This window comes from Macrobrachium rosenbergii, chromosome 57 (assembly GCF_040412425.1).
Source record: "Macrobrachium rosenbergii isolate ZJJX-2024 chromosome 57, ASM4041242v1, whole genome shotgun sequence".
In the NCBI taxonomy this organism is placed as follows: Eukaryota; Metazoa; Arthropoda; class Malacostraca; order Decapoda; family Palaemonidae; genus Macrobrachium; species Macrobrachium rosenbergii.
The window spans coordinates 4,311,869-4,337,614 of NC_089797.1; the positions used below are offsets into that span (position 1 = coordinate 4,311,869).

The 25,746-nt window shown below is 37.1% G+C and overlaps 3 protein-coding genes across 4 annotated transcripts; all 3 read left to right on the forward strand.

Annotated features, from left to right (window-relative positions):
- The first annotated feature begins 551 nt into the window (after positions 1-551).
- On the forward strand, positions 552-10,562 carry LOC136837050 (homocysteine S-methyltransferase YbgG-like). Of its 2 annotated transcripts, none has more exons than XM_067101630.1 (6): positions 552-681; positions 4,139-4,305; positions 4,771-4,954; positions 5,948-6,210; positions 8,943-9,160; positions 10,303-10,562. In XM_067101630.1, exons 2-6 carry the CDS (start codon positions 4,174-4,176, stop codon positions 10,457-10,459), a joined length of 954 nt encoding a protein of 317 aa, XP_066957731.1. In that variant the 5' UTR covers positions 552-681; positions 4,139-4,173; the 3' UTR covers positions 10,460-10,562. The 2 variants fall into 2 exon arrangements, with proteins under 2 accessions (XP_066957731.1, XP_066957733.1); XM_067101632.1 differs by lacking the exon at positions 552-681 and adding an exon at positions 978-1,112.
- Positions 10,563-13,751: 3,189 nt separating this feature from the next.
- On the forward strand, positions 13,752-20,601 carry LOC136836983 (uncharacterized). Its single transcript, XM_067101517.1, has 7 exons — positions 13,752-13,803; positions 15,215-15,409; positions 15,823-15,898; positions 16,346-16,474; positions 17,160-17,323; positions 18,648-19,861; positions 20,470-20,601. The coding sequence occupies exons 1-7, from the start codon at positions 13,752-13,754 to the stop codon at positions 20,599-20,601; spliced, it is 1,962 nt and encodes a 653-aa protein (XP_066957618.1).
- A 613-nt stretch (positions 20,602-21,214) lies between these two features.
- LOC136836932 (ligand-gated ion channel 50-like) lies at positions 21,215-24,415 on the forward strand. The gene is made up of 4 exons (XM_067101435.1): positions 21,215-21,339; positions 21,732-22,109; positions 22,756-22,984; positions 23,779-24,415. The coding sequence occupies exons 1-4, from the start codon at positions 21,250-21,252 to the stop codon at positions 24,231-24,233; spliced, it is 1,152 nt and encodes a 383-aa protein (XP_066957536.1). The 5' UTR covers positions 21,215-21,249; the 3' UTR covers positions 24,234-24,415.
- Positions 24,416-25,746: the final 1,331 nt, after the last annotated feature.

Sequence of the window (25,746 nt, forward strand, 5' to 3'; positions counted from 1 at the left end):
TTGTCAACGTGATCTGAAGAACATACAAACAAACGTACATACATACATACATACATACATACATACATACATACATACACAACAAAGCTCCTGCTAAGTATGGAGTGGAAAAAATAATCAATATTCCAGAAAAAAAAACTATAAAACAGGGAAATTGTTAATTAAGGTAGAACAGAAACGTTCAAGGTGGCAGGAAAGAACTGGAAATTTTAATGTCTAAACGAGAGAACTATAATGACGACATCTACGAAATAATGTAATAAAACCGCTATTCGTGTAATGACGAGAATCAGAGCCAGCAGAATCGACGTGAAAAGAACGTAAAAATAAAAAAAAAAATAAAAAGGAAAAAAAATTACCTTGATCATTTTTGTCTGTAATTTACAGGTAATAGTCAAGCTACATCAATTATAAAAACTCTGAATAGAGAGATAAGGACCTCCATAAAGTATAATATAAGTTTGAAAGACGATAATAGCTCAGCCCAGACAAATACTTTAAATTATAAAAAAACTTGCTGATTCTTAGGATGTGCCGTCATAAAGATTGCACTTCCTCCATCGCCTCCTTGGAAGGCAAAACAGCTGACTCGCCAATGGAGGAAAGAGAATTCACAACACTTTTGACAAGTGGGCAAAGCTGGTGCAAAGATGTATAACGTAACTCGTGCAGTTTAAAAAGGTAAGTGTAAATGCTTTGTGTAATTAAAAAATGTTCAAAAAGTGTCAGGAAAAAGTCCGGTCACCCATTTAAGTAGATCTAAGTAATGGATACACGGAGGGTATTTAGCGGGAAATGGCAGTTTCTTATTGTATTTTCGTTGCTTATTTACAATTTAACGTTAATTTGGGGAGGTCGAGTGTAATTAACCTGTAATTAACCCCTGAAGTCCACCCAACAAGGGGTTTTCATACGCGATCTTCACAAGACAGAGCACGGGTACGTCTGTTTGGGACGGTTCATATCCCGTCCGGCACTTGTTAACGTAGGGGTAACTCCCCCCCCCGGGCCAGTACTAAACGCGGCGAAGGGACATTCCATTTGGCCGACAACAAACAAACGCACCGCCAGTATCAGAAGCCCTAAAAGTGCAGAAGAAACCAGTTTCCAAGGTAAAAACAGGCGTGGTGCTAATACTTAGAATTACCTTAAGAATGTATCATTTTAACATTTTTATAGGCGTTTAAAGGCTTCAGGAGACACGTCATTACAGATACCATATCCGAAATAAGGGTTATTTTTCAGAAGACTCCAGCCACCTCCCACATTTGAATAAAACAAAGAAAAAAAAAATTCTTCTCAATGCATAAACTTCAAATGCTTAATAACAGTGCAACAATAATTAATCAGATTACGACTTACAAGGCAAGGCAATACCAGCCAACTACCCCCCTCCATTGCTAATACGGCAAAACTGTAACCAATAAACACCCCTAGGTTACGTTAGGTTGGTATTTTTAGGTTCTTTTAGTGCCCTATCATTTTCCTTAACATTTTTGCATGAAAAACCGAAAATGGTTTTTCATGCGAAAATGGCTATTTGGAGTGTGATGAAATGGCTGGCTGGAGTCTTCTGATAAATAACCTGAAATAGTATCTTTATTAATCTATGTCCTTGCTGCTAAGCTATAGCCTAATCAATTCTGAAGTTGAAAAAAAAAACGAAAATTCAGATGGAAAATCTGTTGGAATGTTTGTATTTGTTACTACCAATTACTATAACAACTTTTCTTCTATGTGCAGTGACCTAGATATATGTAGCATGCAGAAATTATATCCTAACTTCATGTCAGTTTAGGCAGGCCTAGGCAACGTTGCCATATTTATTTTCGAGTGGGCAGCTTTTCAAATTATAGCTCCGTCTTAGATATGTTGCCTTCAGTCTGTCTTCCTAATGACATAAATAACTTTGACCCTCCTAGGGGGGTAGCGCCATCAGTACACCTCTGACAGTGCACCGTAGGCATAACTTAAGGTTCTTTGCAGCTTTCGTTGGTTTTGCTTTGTATCGAGTTTTTATTCTCTAACCATGAAAATTTTTTTTTTGTGTTGATTGTTTTTTTTATCAGTCAGAAATATTACTTCATTATAAAGATGCAACTGTAATGTCAATGGATCATATAAGTTCATTTTTGTGTGGTTAGGCTATTTTCATATACCTAAAAAGAGTTCATGGCTATTTTACTTTAAGTTATAGTGTTTACCAGTCCCTACGAAATTTTACAAGCTCCTGATAATTGAAATCAGCACTGCAGTGCGGTTTTCCCTGAGAGTGTTTGCTTCGAATGATTTTGGCAGTAATTTCCATATGAAATTCTTTAACTCATTTCACCCTAATATATCAGTCTCCATCTGGAAGTGTACCAAATACTGATAAAAGAAATATACAATTTTGTAATTTTGAAAGGGAATGTATATCTTGGGATACATTATTACCATATATTTTATGAGACACTCTTAAGTCAGGCTAGATTGAGGGTTTAATGGCCAGGTTTGGGCCCACACACCAAGTTAGGTTAGGTGATGATACATCCTGGTATTTTACTCATATTTGCTCTCCCCATCCATAAACCCCAGTTTCTCAATGGGAACCCAAATTATTGTTAGACATATGGGGATGTATAAGCTATGGGTCATGTAAGCATTTCCTATGAGAATTAGCCTAATCTCAAATACATCAAAATCACATGAAAACTTTTGGAAAAACAAAATTCCAACCTTTGATTATGGGTAAAATTTTACAGCAATGGTAAAATCTGCTAAAAATACATGAAAAATAGCTAGAAAATTGTACTGTTCATATGGATAGATTAATGAATGAAAAACTAAAGATAATGAAAAGTGGGAAAGTGAGGTATATATTTTCATATGTGACTGGGATCCTTCACATTCCATTGGCTATTTGATTCCGCCTTAATACTGCCTAAAAATTATGGGAAATGTTTCATATAAAACCTGTACAGGTGTTTCTAAGTATTTCTGAAACTGTAAGTCTGGGAGAGAATAAAATCAGTTGAAAAATCAGTTGAAAAACAGGGATACTCATTGACTTAAACATCTTAGCCTAACCTAACTTAGGATGCCTGGACTTCTGCTGATTAAACCTAATACCGAAGCTATGGTTTCCTACTAGGGTCCTCATCAGTGTTAGAAATTGTGAGGTTCTAGCTGTCTAAGTAATCATGTGATATGAAGATGGATGTGAAACTTGTCAAAATAATTAATCATGTGATTTGAAAATGTCAAATTTGTCAAAATCACATCAAAAATTACTGTATCATAAAAATCAAAAGATTCAAAATTATAAAGTAACTGACAGCATAACAACAAACGTCATTTTTTTAACTTTGAAGAGAACACGGTGCCTTGTACATCCTTTCACGTTGTGAAGAACGGTGAAAGAAGACAGTTGCAAAGTACTCGGAGAGTAATACCTAAACTGGTGGACTTCTGTACTTAATAGCTATGATATTTTGATTATTTTTCTATACGCTACCATTTTAGATGTGATACAATTTTATATATACTACTGTATTCCATAAATTGAAAGTGAAATGTAAAGCACAGGTTAGTTTAGTGCAGCTATAATACAGTACAAACTTTTTGTCACTTAATGGACTTTCATTATCTGAGAGGCAAGACCCCTGATGTGTCTGTTAAGATGAGGTGCTACATCTCTCAAAACTGAGGGAGGAGGAATATAGAATTTAGGCCAAAGGCCAAGTGCTGGGACCTATGAAGTTTTTCAGCATTGAAAGGGAAATTGACAGTAAGAAGGTCTGAAAGGTGTAACAGGAGGAAAACCTCTCAGTTGCACTATGAAACAATTGTAAGAAGAGGGTGGAAAGTAAGATGGAAGAAAGAACATGACAGGAGGTAGAATAAAAGGAATGAAAGGAGTTGCAGCTAGAGGGCTGAAGGGATGCTGAAAAGAACCTTAAGTAATGGCTACAGTGCACTGCACATCAGGTGCTCCACCCCTTTACAGGGCTCTCAAAATTGAGATTTTTCCTCTAAGATATAATTATGTTAAGGATAAATTGCATAAAGGCATTTGGATTACAGTAACAATGCTTCACTGCATTTTGAAAACTTTTAGATCTTTTGTCTAAACTGGCTTTTTTTTTTTTTTTTACAGGTTGTAGTCGCTGCTTCATATACTTCGCACCGAAGATGTTGGGTGGACGTAACTGGGTTATTGATGGTGGCCTGGGATATGCCTTGGAAGAAAAAGGCTTTAAAATTCACAAGGATCCTTTGTGGAGTGCTCGTCTCCTTGCTACGAACCCAAATGTTATCAAGGAGGTTATTATTATTATTATTATTATTATTATTATTATTATTATTATTATTATTATTATTATTAATAGTATGCAAAGAACAGTCATGCTGTGATATGTGCTAGAGACAAAAAAGATCTATGTGTAGATTTCTGAAGTATTATCAGAACAACCTAAGGAGCCTTCTTATCTCTTGCATGATTATTATTTCATGATTATTATTGATGTTGCTCATGAGTATAATTGATATGGAGTTAGTTAACAGTCCTTCATTCAGAATGTCCTGAATGGGAAAACATAATGACCAAAGAAAAATAAAGAGAGTGATAGTGTTGTCAGTCATACCCATTAAACTGAATTTATAATTAAGTGTTTCTATTTTGAAAAGCCATTTCATTAACATTAAGATTTTAACTGTTAGATTCCTTTTTTTTCATAATCTTGTTAATGTCATTAACTTGTTTTCTTATATCATTTCATATTATTCCAGGTACACAAGTCATATCTGGAAGCTGGTGCTGAGATTATAATAACTTCAAGTTACCAAGCAAGTATCCAGGGACTGTGTAGCCACCTGGAAATAGATGAGAAGAAGGCAGTGGAACACATGGAACATAGCGTGCATTTAGCGAAGGACGCAGTCAAAGAATATAGTGACTGTGGCTGTGGGGAAGGTCTGTATGGTACATGTATGATGTACTGGGTGTGTATCATTTTATTTTCAGCCATTCCAATTTAGCCCAGTGCTTTTCATCTTGTAAGTTTCTTGATTACTGATTCCACTTCAAAATTCAATCATTAATACATGCAAGCCTTCTTCAGCTTCTGTTATATTACTGTTTTCATATCATCCCCCCTCATATCTCTTATTGATGATTTTACAAAAATGTTCTGCCCTGCATATTCTTGACCCATCCCTCTTTTGACAAGGGTATTTTTTTTTAACCATGGATATTTCTTTAACAACTCCATGGGTTACCGTAGTACCAGTCCCACTCCCTAAATATATGGTAAGGAGCTCCCACAATGCAATAGTTCTGTTTTGCTATCTGACATCTTCCCCAGAAAATGTCAGGAAATTTTTACTTCACTTTGGGATGACCATATTTTGGATTAGAAGCAGATGCATGCACAGTACTGTACTTTAAATTGAATTTAAGATGCAGTGCCTTTGAGTGTTATGAAGCAGGATGGTTTTAAGAAACTTCAGATTTTCAATTTCCATATATTTTTTAGATCTTGACAATTGTGTTAAAAAGAATTCTTTCATAGTGTCATCTTTCTTTTATTTAGAATACAGTAAACCAACCCGTATTCGCGGGGATGCGTACCCCCCCCCCCAGCAAATAGCTAAAATCCATGAATACTTAAAACCCCTCTAAAAACACTTAGAACTGCCTATTTTGATAGTTAAAACACTAGAAAAAACTGCTAAAAATGCTTACACCTCAGTATTTTCATAGTTTTATCACAAAAAGTGCATTTAGTCATGAAAATGACATGAAAATACAGTAATTAGTGAATATTTCTCAGTGAAAAATACCGCGAATGGGTAAATTTTCGCGAATAATGGGTAGATATCGTTCCACAGAGAAAGCCGCGAATACACGAGTCCGCGAATCGTGAGAGCTCGAATACAGGGGGTTTACTGTACAGTTTCTCTTCAGGTAAACAGTATTTGGTTGCTGGGTCGGTCGGACCTTATGGAGCATGCCAGGCAGATATGTCCGAATATCATGGGAAATATGTCAACGACATGTCCAACAAAGAATTAAGTCAGTGGCACAGACCTCGAATGGAAGCTCTAATAAATGCTGGCGTTGACTTCTTAGCTGTCGAAACAATCCCATCTCTGAAGGAAGCACTAGCAGTTGTGTCACTTCTAAAAAGTTTTCCAAACACAAAAGCTTGGATTTCATTTTCTTGTAAAGTAAGTACAGCACAATATTGTATCCTCATCATCTCTCGAGTATACTGTATTGACCATGCTTTAAAGTAAGATAATGATAGATGAACAATACTAAAGAAAAATTTTCACTTGATAATTATTTTGAGGCTGATCAGTTTGATAGGGCATTCATTTGTGAAGCTACTTAGGATTGTGAAGAACACCTTCGAGGAATCAGATAAAAGGCTGATGGTTTTAAGCTGTTGGACTAAAAATGAGTTAGCAGAGTAGCAACACCCATTCAAGGGCCCAAAAATTAAAAGCTTTAATGTCTCAAATACTCACTAAAAAAGTGTATTTTAAAAGTAAAATTTGCTTTTTAAACACCTGTATAAACCTGTCAATTTACACTTGCCTAGTCCTCCAGTCAGTAGTGGCTTAGACTCCAAAAGAAGAAGAATTTTTTACACCTGGTCAGATATGCATCTGGGATACTCAGTGCCTCAGGTGGTAGTATAATCTGAATTAACTATAAGAAATGAAGGGTTGGAGGCAGGCACTTTTTGTTAATCAATAGGCATTTAGCTGTGTGATCTTCTGAGCGTGGAATAACAGGAAATCAGACCTGCATAGAACAAGGGGTCATGAATATTACTGAAGCTATGTTAGTACAGGGTAGGTTCATAAGATGTTCTTTAAAGGGGTTAAGAAATTAATAAATCACAAATGGCCTGCGGCTCACAGGAAGAGGATAAGATTAATGTACCTTCTTCCCCTTTCATTTGCAGAGAAAGCTTGACCCTAAGGGGCAATGTTGTACATATATAATAATGACTTTTAAGTCAAATTCCTCTTATAAGAGGTGATGAAGCACCCGTGGCATAAAGACAATAAAAACATTAGAGAATTGGTTGGAAATATGCTACTTGTGGGGTGGAAGCTTCGAAAGGATCATTATCAAACACCTCATTTGTAGAATAGTCACTGCTTTGATTTGTGACAGTGGGTAGAGTGCCAAGCTGGTCCTTAATAAGGATGTGACAAGTCTTGTTTGGAAGATGTTGAGCAAAATTATTGTTACTCTGGATTTTAGGTAATCAATGTTCAACAGAGGGCTATCTCAAGAAGCTAATGCATTTTTTTATTTATTATTAAAAAAAACTTTAGGGCACTGAATTGATTTGTCAAGGAACAGTTTTGTGTGATCTATATATTCAACTTCAAGACTGCTAGCACAACATATATTAACCGTAGTTCCTTGTTTGGGAGTACTGTACACCAGATGGAATTAAATCCCCTGCTGATTCTTCTTTTTTAGTAGATAATATGTTCCATGTCATTCCATGGCTTTGGAGGAGTGGTGTTAGAACAGTGAGATGTTGCTCTTGCCTAAGAACACCATCTTTCTCCTTCAGTCTATGGACAAACAAATCTGTGGGACATTCGTGGCGTACTGCCAACAGAGGATGATGAACAAAGGTCTAATGCTTGGAGGAAAACTGACAGGATGGTGCAGGAGTTCTGGAAGAACTGTGCTCTAGAAGTGTATGACTGATAATATCTTTGGGTGGGCTACAGCCTTTAACAGGGCACAGCAAGTGGAGGAAGATACGGCCTGAATGCTTGCTTGATAATATGGGCTTAACTTCAGTTGAAAATATCCAAAAGGACATTATCAGGTTGTCATGTGAAGTTGGGGTAGAAGTGATTGAGTTGCTTTGGAACCAAGCACATATCGAGCACAATGAGAAGTTTTGATGGAAGAGGAGGCGCATCAGATATCACGTATCTTTGGGACAATTTTGGACGTTTCAAGGATGTCATTCATTAATTATATGAAGGAACTTGATGCCAACAAAGAGGTGGCAGATGATGTGCTTTTCTCATTCTTCTGACTCATTCTTCCTGTTAATCTGTTTTCATCCCCCGCCTCCTTGCCTGTAACTCTCAACTCTACCTGACAACTGACATTTGCACAAGAATCTTCCTACATGTCTGCCAGTATCCAGGGGAGCTACCTTTACCTCACTCTTCACCAGGTCTATTTAACCCAAAAACTATTTTAACCCTTGTTTGTAGTCATGGGAGCTGGAAGCACTATGCAACAAAAACAAATACCTTAATAAAATTCTGAAGGAAGGGGCCATTTTGCAAATAAATTCATCTGGATTTTACACATTATGGTGTGCGCAGTAATTTTACAATTATTATTTTTCTGCTGCACCTTACCTCAATTTATTGCACAAGCAAAATAGAGGGCAAGTTCTACTAGGTCGGGTAGCTTACAGTTATGGGAAACATGGCTTTTTCATTTGTTAAATGGTGTTCCATCATTCATTTTTGGCTCTACCATTTGCATGATGAACTGCAACCCAATTGTCTAGTTAGGGTCAGCTTGGCTCTAGTAAGGCAGTGGTTTTTATGGACTGGAGTCATCTAGATTTGTACAGTACTGCATATTTATTGTATACCATGGCTATCTGTTATTAGTTATTACTTAATTTAAATTTCAACATTAAGGCAATGCTTCTTGCAAAGTTAAATGTGGCATTTATTTTAGATATCCTATTTATGCATTTTTTACGCAGCATCTAGGTGAACCTTGACAGTAAGATGAGATTAGTTTTGTTCCTAAAGAAATATTAGTTCCCAGATACTACCGATTTAGATCACTCCAGAAGATAACATTTGGATTCGAATTCCCATTTCCCCGTTTTTAATGCACTCTTTATGTAGCTTAGCCATCTGGTAACATTTTTGTACCTTTTCAACAGGATGGCCATCACACTAACTATGGAGACAACTTTAGCGAAGCTGTAAAGCAGTGTTATGCGGAGAGTGGTGAACAATTAATTGGAATAGGAGTTAACTGTACACACCCAGAACATATCGCTTCACTTTTAGAGCAAGCGAACCTTTCTTTGCCTCCGCCAGCCGAGTTACCTCGAGTGGTCTACCCTAATCATGGCGACAAGTGGATTCCTGATGAAGGGTAAGGCACGGCTAGTCGTGTGAATATTCATATTTATTCATTATTGCAATTTCAGATTTATTCTAATGGAATTTCAACTAAACTATTACTGTACAGTAATAAGGTGAAGGGATTTACGTTTGAAAATCTCACTTGAGATAGAGAAATGGATACACATTATGCATTGTTAAATGAAAGACAGATTTGTGGTTGACACAGACTTAGAGGATGCAGTTAGGTATGGTGGATTAATATGTTAACTTGATGTCATTTTTCTGAAATTTTTATCAAGGCTACTATCAACAGTTGTGGCTTTTTGGAAGTAAAGTACCAGGTATTCATTTTTTGTGTAGCATGAGCCATGTGGGACAGTCATTAAGCCAGGTGAAAAGGACTTCTAGTAAAGTAATGGGTTTGCATTGAAAAAACTCTTTCAAACATTTACATTTGTTTCATGCAGACCTATTACTTCATCATAGCCTAAACAGCAGCTTAGTTAGGAAGTGTGCTTAGCTGCTGACATCCTGATAAGATGCAAAGGACATGAAGGGATGAGAAAGATACAGTACTGGACAAATGCATCAGCGAACAGATGATTGATCGATGGACGTGCGGTTGCTAAAACTGGCGTTGTAACATCTATGTTATTAACGCAATGCTCCAAGAGGAACAGAGGGTTGAGGATTGGACTAGAACCCTGTCTGAAAATTGGAGGAATGTAAGAAGCACCAAGTAACAAACACAAACCACTTGGAAAGGAGCTAGGTTGCAACAGCCAAGGAAATGATGATAAATATTGTAAGCATTAGCTTATTCCGATACTGTGGGCAACTCAATATGATAAATTGTGGGCCAGGACAATTAGAGAAGGATGACTTTACAAGCTGTCATGGCAAAAGGAAAGTTCCTATTGCCACGTTAAAGTCAGTCTTACTCTTGAGGATTTGCTCTGAAACAAATGAACCGTAATTTTAAAAAATTAAATTAATGTTTCTGTGCAAACTCATTGCACATATACAGACTTTTCCTTAACGCAGCCTCTTGTTCTTGCTGTCAAAAGATAAGGCATCAAGAAAAATCAGTATATTAATTTAGTAAAAATACTATTTTCATACATCATACAACTGTGTAAAGAAATATTTCAAAGTTTTTACTATCCTCAGGTGTGAAGGTCAAGGTCAAGAGTGGCCATTTACTAAGGAAATTCCGAAATGGTCAGCCCTTGGAGCTTCAGTCATAGGAGGGTGTTGTGGATTAGGCCCCAGTGACATGAAAATCATTGCGTCATTGGTCTCATCGTTACCATTTTCGCATAAGTGATGTTACGTTACCATTTTCGCATAAGTGATGTTACGTTACCATTTTCGCATAAGTGATGTTATTTTTTTCTAAGTATATAATTAAATCTTATCAGAAATTGTTACTGATGTTTCACTGACCCTACTTAGTAAAGTCTGATGTTTTCAAAGTTGCTGCAGTGTCTCTCTGTTACCTGCTGACCTCAAGGTAGGAGTTTGGGTGCCAAAGCAATCATTTTCCACCAGAAAATGAAATTAAATGGTTGGTATGTGATTATCAATGAACAATGACCCTGAATAGGGATTCAGCTGATAATATATATATATATATATATATATATATATATATATATATATATATATATATATATATATATATTATATATATTATATATATATATATATATATATATATATATATATATATATATATATATATATATATATATATATATACACACAATATGTGTGTATACTATACATATATATAATAAATATAATATAATACTGGATATAAATTCTCCTAAATATTTTGACAGATTCAACCTCATTCATCCTTTCCCCATCATCTAATGTAATATATTTCATTACTGAAATATATTAACCTTGCTCTTCTTACAATTTAAAATGTCAATAATTACGGCCTTCATTCTACTTCTTTCTTTTGGAGTGAAATTCGTCGAAGTGGAGCGAAGACATGAAAGGCGTCAATCAATGATTTGACGTGAAAGAAAATTCTTTCTTTATCATCCTCTCTCTCTCTCTCTCTCCCTTCAGCCATTAATTGCCAATTCCTCCGTGATGTTAAAATCGATCAAATAGCATTTAATTGGTGACATGGCGAGCCTACTATAGTCCCGAGTGTATACGTAAAGTCCAGCCTCGTTTCTTTCTCTCGCTTGGCCCTAAACAATCTTTCTTCTTCTTCTTTCTATTTTTTTTTCTCCCTCAACGGAAATATAATTGCATTGTCGATACTCCTGACGCTGGTGTACCCATTAAGCGAGCGCCTCGTTAGAGCGAGAGATGAATGATGGATATTCAATAGACGAGTGTTCTGGCGTTTATCGGCAACCGAATAAAAGAGAAAAACTTGCTAAGTTTAACGGGCAATATTTTAAAAAGTACGAAGGCAAATGTCTTAAATGGAGGATTTAAAAGTGATACTGTGTTGTGTGATGTTTCGAAGGGATACTGTCCTATTTAATGTTTAAAAATAACCCTGTGTTTAAAAAAAGTAATACTGTGTGTATGTAATGTTTAACAGTAATATTGTGTATGTAATGTTTAACAGTAATATTGTGTTCTGCAATGTTTTCAAAGTAATACTGTTATGTAATGTTTAAAAGTAACACTGTGTTTTGTAATTTTTAAAAGTAACTCTGTGTTCTATGATGTTTAAAAGTAAAACTGTTATCTAATGTTTAAAAGTAATAATACCCATTGACAAAAAGTGCATATGACTCCACAACACTGAACTGAGGTCTTACAGAAATAAAATGGACGATAAATTACGAAATAGCGACGACGTACAAGATGGGATGTTTCATTTTGAACCTGTAGTACTGAATGACCTAGCTAACAGTTCCAGTGCCAGGCCATTAGACCCAACATTCATTAAATCAATCAATCAATTCAATTTGAACCCTGAGTAACTTTCCCAACCCTTTTAGCAGACGAAATATAAGAAATGAATTTACATATGGCTTCCTTCCCGGTTCATTATTGGCACTTTGAATAGAAAACTAAAAGAAAAACAAAAACAAGTGACTACGCAAGCGCAGTGCTGTTGCATCTCTCGAACCATGCGCATTTATTCTGTAACGTTCTCCAAATCAGTTGTATGCTGTCGGTGGGTCTGGACAGAACAGAACCAGTGGCTCAGTTGAGAGAGAGAGAGAGAAAATAATGTCGAAGAGGAAGTGAAGTGAAATATAAGAAGAATAATATTTATTTACTTATAAATGAATAACTGTAAGCATTAATCTCTGAACTATACTTATGAATGCTTAACTGGAAATTAATTAAATACTGCACTGGACATTACTTGAATACCGAAATGGAAATTACTTAAATACTGAGTTGGAAATTTAATTAATTAGTGAACTAGAAATTTACTAAATACTGAACTGGAAATTTACTTAAATACTAAACTGGAAATTACTTAAATAATTAAACTGGAAATTACTTAAATAGTGAACTGGAATTTACTTGAATACTGAACTGGAAATTTACTTAAATAATGAACTGGAAATTACTTCAGCGATGAACTGGAACTTTCTTAAATATTGAACTGGAAATTAACTTGACATACTGAACTGGAAATTACTTGAATACGTAACTACGAAATTTATTTAAATAATGAACTGTAAATTACTTGAATACATAGCCTGGAAATCTACTTAAATACTTCGTAATTAATTACATACTGAACTGGAAATCTACGTATATAATGAGCTGGAAATTATTTCAATACTGAACTGGAAATTACTTAATACTGAACTGGAAATTACTTAAATACTGAGCTGGAAATTGACTTACATACTGAACTGGAAATTGCTTGAATAATGAATTAGAAATTACTAGAATAATGAACTGAAAATAACTTGAATAATGAACTGAAAATAACTTGAATAATGAACTGGTAATTACTTAAATACTGAACTGGGAATTACTTAAATACTGAACTGGAAATTTACTTAAAACTGAACTGGAAATTTCTTAAATACTGAACTGGAAATCACTCAAATACTAAACTGGAAATTAATCAAATGCTGAACTGGAAATTACTTGAAAAATGAACAAGGAATTACTTAAATAATTAATAGGAAATTACTTGAATACTGAACTGAAAATTACTTACATAATGAACTGGAAATTTACTTATGTAATGAACTGGAAATTACTTGAATACTGAACTGAAAATTACTCACACAATAAACTGGAAATTTACTTAAATGATGAACTGGACATTTACTTAAATATTTAACTAGAAATTTCTTATATACTGAACTGGACATTTACTTAAATATTTAACTAGAAATTTCTTATATACTGAACTGGAAATTTACTTAAATACCGAACGGGAAATTTACTTAAAAACTAAACTGGAAATTTCTTAAATATTGAACTGGAAATTACTCAAATGCTGAACTGGAAATTACTTGATTAATAAACAGGAAATTACTTGAATGATGAACAGGGAATTACTTGAATACTGAACTGGAAATTTACTATAATACTGAAATGGAAATTTACTTAAATATTCGAAGCAATTATCAGCAATTATAAGTTTTCCAACACAGCTGTTCACTATGTGCGTCCGTCCATTAGCTTTGATGTGGTTTATCGTACATCAGGCAACACGTAAGTGATTTGCAACTAATTTTGAGAACCAGGGGAAAACAGAAGCAAACACAGAATTCCAAATCTTGACCTTAAAGAGAGAGAGCAGAAGCAGAAAGGCAGTGACAAACTTGCCTCCTATATGACCTGCAGGTTTAGACAAACCGGGGAACACAGAGTAAGGCAGAAAATTCCTCATATACTAACTGAAATGATTGAATAATTCTTTACTCTGTGGGAACTGGCCCCCTCTAGCTTTGGAATTCTCTCCATGCTTCTGTATTTCCTTACCTTTACATAACATTACTTCCATTATATGTGCTCCAATGTAATTTCACGTAATTACTTGTAACATTATAGTTGCTCTAATGCATAATTAATTTTACATATTTATTTATAAGTAGTAATTGCAGTGATTTTCTTTTGACTGGCTCTTACATTTAATTACTTTTACTATAATGATTCACGTTCTTCATTCATCTGGTATAGTGAATAATCAGAATTTTATTAATATATTATAATGGCTCTCATCTACAATGACTAATTATAGTGACTTGTGCATGCCGATCTGATTCCTTGCACCACTGTTATAATGACACATAATTGCTCTGAATTACATGACTATTACAGTGAATGTAACCAAGTCATCTTTCACATAATTCGTAATTACTTTCACTGCTGAAACTGTACGTAATTATTTTCATTACAGTGGCTACCACGTAGTTAATTACATTACAGTGACTGAGTCATCTCCCGTTTTTTCCAACACTGTCACCTGTAATCTCTCGTTTTCCTGCCCCAACACTGTCACCTGTAATCTCTCGTTTTCCTTCCCCAACACCAATACAGTAATCTCTCGTTTTCCTTCCCAACACCGTTACCTGTAATCTCTCGTTTTCTTTCCCCAAAACTGATGCCTGTAATCTCTCGTTTTCCTTCCCCAACACCAATACAGTAATCTCTCGTTTTCCTTCCCCAACACTGTCACCTGTAATCTCTCGTTTTCTTTCCCCAAAACTGATGCCTGTAATCTCTCGTTTTCTTTCCCCAAAACTGATGCCTGTAATCTCGTTTTCCTTCCCCTAAACTGTCACCTGTAATCATTCGTTTTCCTTCCCCAACACCAATACAGTAATCTCTCATTTTCCTTTCCCAACACCTATACCTGTAAGCTCTCGTTTTCTTTCCCCAAAACTGATGCCTGTAATCTCTCGTTTTCCTTCCCCAACACTGTCACCTGTAATCTCTCGTTTTCCTTCCCCAACATTATCACATCTAATCTCGTTTTTTCCCAACACCGTTACCTGTAATCACTTTTTTTAAACATTAAATACCTCCAATCTCTCGTTTTCTTTCTCCAACACCGTCGTCTGCAATCACTCGTTTTCTTTCCCCAACACCTAAACGTGCAATCTCCCGTTTTCTTTCACAGTGACGTCATGCATGGAGAGCCTCGTCATGCAGAGATCGAGCGACGAGGGCAGGAGCGACTACGCCATCGCGGTTCATCCAGTGCCGCATTTGTTCAACTTCTCCCTCTGCTACTCCATCAAGCCGTACAGAATCCACCGCGTCATGGTGGTGGTCAGTTACGCCACGGCGACCAATGACAACGAGATTCGAATAGGTATGTCATTGGAATGGAATGGAATATGGGATTATTATAAAATTTAGACTAAAGGCCACGCAAGCGTTGGGACCTATATGGCAGGTCATTCAGCACTGGAAGGGCAACTGTGGGTAAAAAGGTCTTGAAGGTGTGACAGGAGGAAAATCTCGCAGTTGCACTATGAAGCAATTGTTAGGAGATGGTGGAAAGTAAGATAGAAGAGAATATATTAGGAATGAAAGGGGTTGCATCTGAGGGTCGAATGGACGCTGCAAAGGTCCTTTACTAATGCCTACAGTGCACTGTGTATACTATACCATATATCACTAGTAGCAGGCTTTGAACTATCACATTATACTACAAATATCAGAGAATGAAATATAATTGTGAAAGTTAGACTCATTACTAAAAGAGTAGCTTTGCCTCCACAGAGCACACACCAGAGACATGGCGCGTACTTGTGTACAAGAAACTGAATTCACTCGTGCACGAACTCGTACCATACAGGTAAGTCCTGCTCTCACCTTGTTCATGATCATTATTTTTTTCAAGAATATTTCCCCGTTATTTTTCTTAATTTTTACCAGTACATGATGGAATTTGGAAAAACTTTCCAAGATCAAAATATGAAATGTTTAGTGGCTTAGGCAATTAGGCCTAGATGCCAGAGTATAATTTTCAGTAACTTTCTTCGCAGAACTGGGAATTTTTCAGTCATTTGTCCCAACAGTTAATTTTTCCGTGCCTTTTAGTGGTAAGAAAGTTCCTCTGCGAGTCCTCCTACAAGATAATTAATCTTTCAATGCAATTTTTATCAGAGGAAATGTTTCAACTTCCTTGTTGTCCAGACAGACAGTGAATTTTGTTCTGTGACTTTTCAGAAACCGGCTATGAACTGATAAGAGATTTTATCAGCAGGTGGAGGATTTAATCAGTGACTCTCTCCCAAAACAGGTGGTCAACATTCTGCTGTAGCCTCTGGATGTGGAAAGGCAATAACACTTTCAACCTCTCCATGCAAATTGACGACCATCTCTCACAGCACCTGACCATCACGTTGGCTGAGAAGCCAGAAGGAATGGGGTAGGTGGTCTCTCGGGTCTCACTGTGATCCATTGCCACTCCCACTCCACCAACTTGTTGTTGTTTTTATTAAGCTGGCTTTATGCCAGCACGGGCTCTTGCTCAAAGAGCAGCCCTTAAGCCACTCCACTAGAATGCTTACTGAGGTCTTGAAAATATTCAGATATCCTGCCACTATCTTTCCTCTGTCACCTTCTTCTTGACTACCCTATCTATCCTCTTGGACATAATTTTCACCTATTAAAATGTACCTTTATTCCTTCACTAAACCTATTATTTCCTCATTTCACCTCTCACAGTGTTTATTACCCCTTCCTACCATCCTATACCCACGAACACACCCTGCTGACTCATTGATCCCATCCATGAATTTTTACACTAGCATCTTCCTCCCACTTCAGTGTCTTCAATCTTAGTTTTCTATCCATTTCCCCTTATATGCTGTTCTCACATCCTTATCAAATTCACTTGTTTAACCAGTCATTGTCACGTTTTCACCCGTTCCTCCCCATATGAAACTTCTGTGTATTATAAGTGTTGCTTATCCTCATTACATCCATTAGCTTGCACATCAGTCTACTCTGCACTCCTATTACTACTACTACAAACACACATGTACACCAATTAGTCATTCAAGTTTTTCAAAAGCATAACCCATTAAGAGAACCTTTTGTACCGATTCCAGGGGTGGTGGATCCCTCATCCTAGGCCAAGACCAGGATGAAATGGAAGGCCTCTTCCAGAGAGAGCAAGCTTTCACGGGCGAGGTGGCCAAAATCGGCATGTGGACTCATCCGATGTCACGCAGTGACCTGGTCAAGATGACCACGATGAAGGAACCTTACGAAGGTCAGAAACCACACTGTTTTCTAAAATGTAGAGGCAGGGAGGGTCAGTAGGCCTAGTGTTATCTTGCTCAGGCCGGATGGAAACTAGACAGTGAGTGGAAGAGGCAAGATTGGGGAGTAAGCCCAAAGGAAAATGGAAGCTGGGAGACAATTCCAAAGCATAGTAGTCAGAGGGACTGAAACAGTCACCTAACCATGTGCTGGGTGACTATGCAATTTTCTAATTACTGAACAGAACATTAAGACCTACTTATCCTTGAAATATATAAAAGTAGGCATAAGATTTTGAATAATTCATAAAATACCACTAAGCCCTTATTACTATAATTGTATGGGAGTGGCGATATAGTTTTTATTTATGCATTTTTCATGGGTTGTGTTGATTCGTTTATTATTATTTCTTAGTTTTTATTTTGTTTTATGAAATTAGAGCCAAGCACTGGGGCATTTTCGGCCATTCAGCGTTGAAGACAGTGAAAAGATGGAATTGCACTACGAAAGTAATTATTATTATTATTATATTATTACTTGTCTGCAAGCTTCCACAGACTAGATTACCCTTAAAGGGAAAATTAACAGAGCAACAAGAATAAATGTAAAAAATTCAATTACGGCGAAGTTGGTGATACATTGGAACATGCATAAATACATCACAGGTAAAATGTAACAAATATTAAAGATAAGAGTAAAGAGTCAAAATACCTTATCTACACCAGGGTGTATTATTATCAATCAAAGTTTTGTAGTAAATTTGCAGCCGGTGGTGTGCGGAGTATATACTGTTCATTTGTCTGTACTCCTTCTCATATATTCAAAATTATATATAAAATATATATATATATATATATATATATATATATATATATATATATATATATATATATATATATATATATATATATATATATATATATATATATATATAGAAATAATCAGCACACAATCACGTGTGCAACAGAAATAAATTTCTGACTCACATCAGGATCAGAACCCAGGTCTTTCAATTTGAAAGGCAAGGGCCTAGTGGGCAGCGCCCTTGCCTTTCAATTGAAAGAACCGGGTTCGACCTGATGTGAGTCAGAAAAATATATATATATATATATATATATATATATATATATATATATATATATATATATATATATATATATATATATATATATATATATATATATATATATATATATATATATATATATATATATATATATATATAGTTACGACATAAGGCATGAATTGGTCTGAGATGTAATAAGAAGTAAGCAAAAATTATTTTCTTGATTTTTATGACAAGAAAAAATCTCGATTCAAGCTCTCTTTTACAGGCAGTATCATTCCATGGCCCGGTGGATGGAAGGTCAAAGGCAACACTACCTGGAGGGTCATCCCCTCCGGTGAAGAACTCATCGGGGGAACAGAGAACCTGCTGCAGTTCATCGGTATTCCCCACTCTCTCGAAGAACACAACGAGCTCTGCCACACGCTCCAGGGGGAACTCGGCTTCCCAGTGTCCACCAGAGAAACACACACTCTGATGGCCAGCGCTACACCCTGGCTCTCACACTGCGTAGGAGGGTCGTTCGTGATATTCATGTGGCTTGGTATCACTGACAGCGGGCACGAGGGCACCTGGAAGTCTCTCATGGGCAAAAGTCTGAATTACACAAACTGGAAAGAGTCGGAACCGAATGGGGGTATCAACGAGAACTGCGTTGCAGTCATAGGCATGGGAGACGGCTATGGAAAATGGTATGACATCATGTGTGACGGAACGCCCCTCTGCGCTGCTTGTCGGCTGCGCAGCAGACCAAGGCTGCGACTGCGAGGAGTCTGTATTAAGAACCAAGATATCGATCACCATTACGTCCTTCATCCAGAATCTCACAGAGGGCTCTATTTCACGGGTTTTTCAAATTCGGACATTAAGATGATCGATGGCCACCATTACGGACTGGTTTTGCACCACATTCGATCACACATAGCTGCTCTGAAGAGTGATGCACTGACAATGTCTCCCATAGGAAGGCACTGGTGGGATATCATACAAGAGGAATACTGTGCAGATGCTTCTGTTAACTCCTCTGTTATACTGGTGCTATCACCTTGTAGAGAGGATCAATTCACATGCAATTCCGGCATGTGCATCCCACTTGCATCACGCTGTGATCACCAGGAGGACTGCACTGATGCATCAGACGAGCTGAACTGCACAATTATAGTGTTCCCGCCATCTTACCGCCGAGAGCTCCCGCCGCCTTCTGTCTCCACAGTACCTGAGGAAGATGAATACTCCCAATCTTTCCGTGATCCTTCGTCTCACCTGTATGGCCAGCCAGAGGACACTTCGCCATTATCTGTGTATCTCTTCATGGACATTACTGACGTAACTTGCCTGAACTCATTAGATATGGAGTTGACTTTGGAGTTTACTCTACACTTGTCCTGGAGAGACTCAAGACTCACTTTCAACAATCTTGCTGATGACCACAATTTGAACAGAGTTCATCTGGAGGTAGCACGTTCTCAGTGGATACCTGAAGTAAGTTGTTTAGTCAGGATTCTTGCCATTCTTATAAGGAAAGAAGGACGTGAGTAAAGATACTCCATTTTTTTTTTCAAAACTTGAATTATTTACCAAGCAAAGACTCTTAGGATTACACAGAATCTCAAGGAAGTTTTGGAATGCCTTTGGCACATTTAAAAATTATTTTCGTTAAAAGTTTTCAGTAAGATAATGTTTGTTTATTATTTTACAATCGAAGTTTTTACACCTTGTAGTCTTTTATCAACCTTAGATATCAAGCTCTCATTGCCATCATTACTCCATCAAACACATTAGTTGATTGTCCAAAACACTCTTACGTCATAAGCAGCAGCTCTGTCATGAAATGTGATGAATATATAACCTCCTCTTTTCCACGTTTTCCAACAGTAAACGAAACCTTATAAGATTTTATGGTTCATTTGGCCCAAGGGACTTCCGTAGCCAAAAATTTGTTTCAGCAAATGTTGCGAGTCATCACATTTCATCTCCCAGAGTAAATGCAAACGTGCTCACTGTTTATGTGCTTCCATATATTCAACTACTAGAAAGTAAGAACACATTAACAACAACCAGCTTTTGTTTTCCTTTTCCTCTGGAATCAGGTCAGTTTTGACAATGCCCAAGGTAACAGCCATACTTTAGTGGATGCTGAAACGAGAATATTTGTGCAGCGTCAAGGGTCCCCAACAATTTCTTCTCACACACATCCTTTTGAAGGCAAGTATACATTCTGAGGCATCTTACTTGTCTCTTCTTTTTCTTCTAATGTAGACTATATCCTTTTAAGTAAATGTACATGTGGAGTTGCTTTAATTACTTTCTATCTCATCATTCTCTATCTTAGTTCCACTTAACTGCTGGGTTGGGCGTTCAAGTCCATGAAGACCCAAGTCTTTGTATTGTGCTTGGCTATTTGTTTTACTTAGCTGGCCAGACCTGGTAGCAACTACTCTCCTTTCTTTGGTAATTTTATTTATTTTTACCTTTCTTGGAAATAGTGAAAAGGTGTCAAGTCTGAATTCATGGGCAAATAAATGGCTGAAAGACACCAAATGGTATTTTTAAAACATTTTAAACGACTATAGGTAAATCCTGGTAGTGAGGTTCAGGACATAAAATTTTATTTCCCATGGTCAATGCACCAACAGCCACAAGGTATCAACAGTCACCTCTATCTTGTGAAAGGCCTAAAGGAAAATCTGACATTACAGTCATGCAGGACTCTGTAGATACTGAACTGTTTTCAGTACCCCACCAGTATGACAGTGTTTATCAGCACGAACCTTATAATTCCATTTGAGAATGTATTTTCAAAAAAATTTTCTGTTAATCTGACGTCTCTTGCAGATCTCCAGTACAGTGGTCTAGAAAACACAATTTCAATGTCCCGGAAGTACAACGTAACTTTCAACTGTGCCCTTGATCTCCTGATGTATCCTTTTGACAAACAGACATGTGACATTGTGCTCAAAGTAAGTACGATTGTTACAAAATTATATTGATGAAACTGATGGGTACTTTCTACGATTTTGTATTGATCTAAAGCATGGTACAGTCTTGTACACTGATTCCATTTCTATGCTATGTAATGTCATTTAGTTGTCTGCATGTTTGCATTTAATATCAAGGTTCATAAAAAAGTCCATGGAAATGGACTTTATTATGAATGAAAGAGATTGACGCATTGGTCAAAAGGAAAGCAAAATCCATTTTAAACACAGTTCGCAGGGTTCCCCATGCACTGAAAGAAACAATATTGGAATGAGCACTTTGGGAAGCTTGATTTCCAGAAGGCAAGAGTAGGAAGTAGTGGCTCGGTTTTAATTGTCACTAATATTTCGATGTGATTTTCCTCCTCAAATAGATGACCTCTGGAACGAACGAATACATCACCCTGCAGAGTGACAGGGAAGGGGTCGTTTATTCTGGAGGCCAACACCTAGTTGAGTATGAGGTCACCGGAGTTGACTTGAAGGCTCTGGAAACAGAAGACACTACCCAAAGCTTCCAGCAGACTCCTTTCGAGTCTCCCCTGCCGCACGACTTCGCATCTCCAGCTGAAGAGAGGGTCCTGGAAGGAGAGTTTGGGGATGTTTCCACTGGAACCAAGTACTCCCGTCTGCTGGTGGCGCTCCATTTCCGTCGTCGCTACGGATTTTACCTCATCAACACCTTCCTGCCGACGTCCCTCATGATCGTCATCGCCTACCTCACGTTCTACTTCAAGGTGGAGGACTTCAACGTGAGTGAGGGGCCTAAATTTTTGGGGGTCTGAATTCAAGTGCTCATTTTGATGCTTAAATTCTGATCAGGTCACTGAACCTCCTATTTCATGTACTGTTCTAATTCAGAATGGTAAGTACATTATTCACTTGATAGATAGAGCTGACCTTCAAGTGGAAGTAGTTTGTACTAACAATCGTCATCAACATCATTATTCAAAATTTCTCGAGGCACTCTGCTTTTTGTGGAAGATATCTCTCTTAGAACATGCTTTATATATAGACTAAAATTAACACATGAAGAGTACAGTACCACCGAGCTTTAGTTAATTAGTTACGGAGGCTACTTATAAATTACCTGTTAAAAAATGCTATTGCCACTTCCTACACATCATCAGAATTGTAATGATTCAACCTCGTCCTGGTCTGATGACTGTAATACTGTACTTGGTTTGTAGAGAGAGCTCCCACACTAGGGTGCATTGAACCTGTAGAATTCTTTGAATGTAGAAAACATTCTCATTTCATTTTCTGATCTTCATCATGGTATCACCAACATCCTGATCTCATATTTTCCTCCAAATAAGCATATCCAAGGAGGCTATTACAACAACACATTACAAAGAGCTCCTGCTATATCTCTCCCTTTTCTTATTTGTTTTCCAGGACCGTATTATGGTATCCTTGACCTCCCTGTTGGTCCTCTCTTCACTTTTCAACCAATCCTCATCATCCCTACCCAAGACATCTTACTTCAAACTGGTGGACGTGTGGTTTCTCACCAGCATCGTCACCATCTTTGTCATCATTGTCATCCAGACAGTTTTGGAACACTTGAGGGAGTCAGAGAAGGAAAGGCACCCGGTCCCAGCAAGGAGATCAGCTCATTTTAAGGGTAAGAATTACATTTTGCTTCCTTATGTAGCCAAATGTTCCCACTGAAGGAATTAGCCTTCCAGTTGCCAGTTGTCAGGAAGTCTTTTTGTTGCCCTTCTCCACCCTGGTAGTAACCCACCACCAGCAATTGAACCAGGTACATTACTCACCTTTCAGATCAAGCAAAACACACCAGGATTTAACCGGGTTATGTTCATAGCAAATCCCAGTTACATAAATTTTCTAAACTTGTAAATCACTGGGATAATCCCTTGACAGTGCAATCAAAATATAACTCTGTTAAGTTTCCCAAACCCCTATGTCACTGGGATAATCTCCTGCCAAGTTTATCAAAACAGACAACGAAACTGAGTTTTCCAAATGATAAAACTGTCTGACTAGCTAGTCCACCCCTCAACCCATACTAACAACACAAGCGTTTTTAACCTAGCCATGCCAATAGTTACAGTACAGTACCACTTAGTCCACTACTGTAATTGCAACCCCTGAATTATGAACTGGCCTAATGGCACCAAAGTTCACCGATGCTGCAATTGTTATAACTTTGTAAAAGGCATTCAATACAGCCTTTGGTTCAAGGTCTGAATATAGTTCATAGTAACAGTCGAGGCATCATGGCTTCTCTTTGGTGATGATATAGTTATCCCATTACGTTTCACTACAGTTTGATATTGAACCTCTTGACATGTTAAAATCATGTGTATGATGGAAATCTATGAGGGACCAATGATAAAAATCGCCACATTCCATCGAAACAATGACTTCACACAGCCTATTTCTTCTTGATTTCAGGCCTTATCAGATCCCTGGCGAAATCCAACATCCGCCAGAGGATCTCCACAGAGAGGAAGGACAGACAGGCAACGGCAGGAACATCCTGCAGTGCCTGGAGCTCTGGGAATTCCCTCCTGCAGCAACCCCACCAGTCTCTGACGCTGAAGAATCCCTGGGGAACGGACCACCCTCTTACATCCGCAGAGACAGAGACCGAACTGTCGACGAGCACCAGCAACCAGACTCAGCAAAAGCAGCCTCTGAGGAAACTAGCTCCCATCCAGCTCTTGAACGAAGAGGCCCATGAACTTGGAAAGCAGGTGGGCGAAGGCCAAGTGGAGAAAGGAAGTCACCATACACACAGAATTTCATGGAAGTTTTGTAGTCGGCTGAGCAAAGTGGCGCTGCTGATCATTTTCATAATTTTTCTGATTTCTTACTGGGCACTAGCCCTCAGTTCTTATCAGCTGTGAAGTCGGTGTTAACAGTGAGATGTTACAGTAATCTACAGTGTACACATGCACGCACATGTATTATATTTAAATTTGGCAAGATTATTTCTCCTGTGACTATGTATTATTTTCAAACTGTGAAATTTTGAAATGTACAGCATGACTGAACCTTCATATAACTTATTACTTCCAAGTAAAAACATCCATATATATATACTGTATATATATATATATATTATATACTGTATATATAATATATACTGCGTGTATATATATATATATATATATATATATATATATATATATATATATATATATATATATATATATATATATATATATATATACACAGGAGTGGGGAATTGATGACTGAGCAAATATAATTTTGACAGTATTCTTGATGTCTATTTTCCCTCTTAAACTAATATTTATTTGGTTTCCCACATCAGACCTAATATCCAGATGTGAATCTTTGTTAAATATGCAATTTATCCAACAATTCTTAACCCAAGCGGGAAAAATGATTTTAGGGTGGTGGGAAACCAAAAAAAAAAAAAAAAAAAAAAAAATGCAATGTACAAGGCAGAAAGGTAGAAAATAAATCGATCACAATATAATCAGTCCATAAAATTCATTTCTCATACATATTAACAGTTATATTTGCCCCAACAATTTTTTTATGGCGTGAAAACTTAGCGAGGACACTTAGGGAGATGCATCCTAACCTAACCTTTCCTAATATAACTTGACCTCGAAATGTACATCGATATATCCCAGCCTACTTTTCTCTAACCTAACCTACCGTTCTCGAACCACGCCTAACTTGAACCTAATCTCTCTAACCTACCCTACCTGTCTCTAGCCTAACCTGACCTAACCTAGGGTGCTGGGTCATCACTTGGTCGGTCTGGAAAACCCCCCACCCACGTAGGATAACCTAGACTAACGGACTGTAGGCCTAACTGGTCAACCAACCGTATCAAACAACAAGAAAAGTCACATTCAAACAAGCCATATCAAGAACTAAATGGAACATCATTGATATATTTCATATCATCGATGAGTTAAATAATATTCTAAATCAAAACCTACACATTTTTCTTGTTAAAGTGACAAAATCACATAAAAAAGGTCAGAAAAATATAGCCTAGGGATATTCATTTACAATCACTTACCTTAAGAAGGATAGTCGTATCTGGAGCCTGCTCACGCCCATGATTAGAAGTCGGTCATTTTCTCTCTAAATGGTGTTTTTTTATCTAACAACACTATATATATATAGTTTTCAGTTAACGAAAAATTCATTATAGTACACATAGCAAGCTCCATGAACTCGCGCGGTCGAAATAAGGTTACGTAAGTTGTCATAAAACGTTTGTAGGGTAAACGTTCGCCATCAGCCAGAGATAACACACAAGTGACCGACAATGAAGTTACTGTTTATCTTTTTTCCAACTAAACAAAAATATTTTCCGCTTTCCATCCATGTCGACAATGTCTGGCAAAGCATTTCTTATCAATTTACAGAAAACAA

Excerpts from the sequence above, each read along its gene's own strand:
- LOC136837050 (XM_067101630.1), top strand. The coding sequence starts at position 4,174 with ATGTTGGGTGGACGTAACTGGGTTATTGATGGTGGCCTGGGATATGCC. Across the intron at positions 4,955-5,947 it reads TGACTGTGGCTGTGGGGAAG|GTAAACAGTATTTGGTTGCT; the intron begins GTCTGTATGGTA and ends GTTTCTCTTCAG. Across the intron at positions 9,161-10,302 it reads AAGTGGATTCCTGATGAAGG|GTGTGAAGGTCAAGGTCAAG; the intron begins GTAAGGCACGGC and ends TACTATCCTCAG.
- LOC136836983 (XM_067101517.1), top strand. The coding sequence starts at position 13,752 with ATGTGCGTCCGTCCATTAGCTTTGATGTGGTTTATCGTACATCAGGCA. Across the intron at positions 16,475-17,159 it reads GAGAAGCCAGAAGGAATGGG|GGGTGGTGGATCCCTCATCC; the intron begins GTAGGTGGTCTC and ends TACCGATTCCAG. Across the intron at positions 17,324-18,647 it reads GATGAAGGAACCTTACGAAG|GCAGTATCATTCCATGGCCC; the intron begins GTCAGAAACCAC and ends TCTCTTTTACAG.
- LOC136836932 (XM_067101435.1), top strand. The coding sequence starts at position 21,250 with ATGTCCCGGAAGTACAACGTAACTTTCAACTGTGCCCTTGATCTCCTG. Across the intron at positions 21,340-21,731 it reads CATGTGACATTGTGCTCAAA|ATGACCTCTGGAACGAACGA; the intron begins GTAAGTACGATT and ends CTCCTCAAATAG. Across the intron at positions 22,985-23,778 it reads GAGATCAGCTCATTTTAAGG|GCCTTATCAGATCCCTGGCG; the intron begins GTAAGAATTACA and ends TCTTGATTTCAG.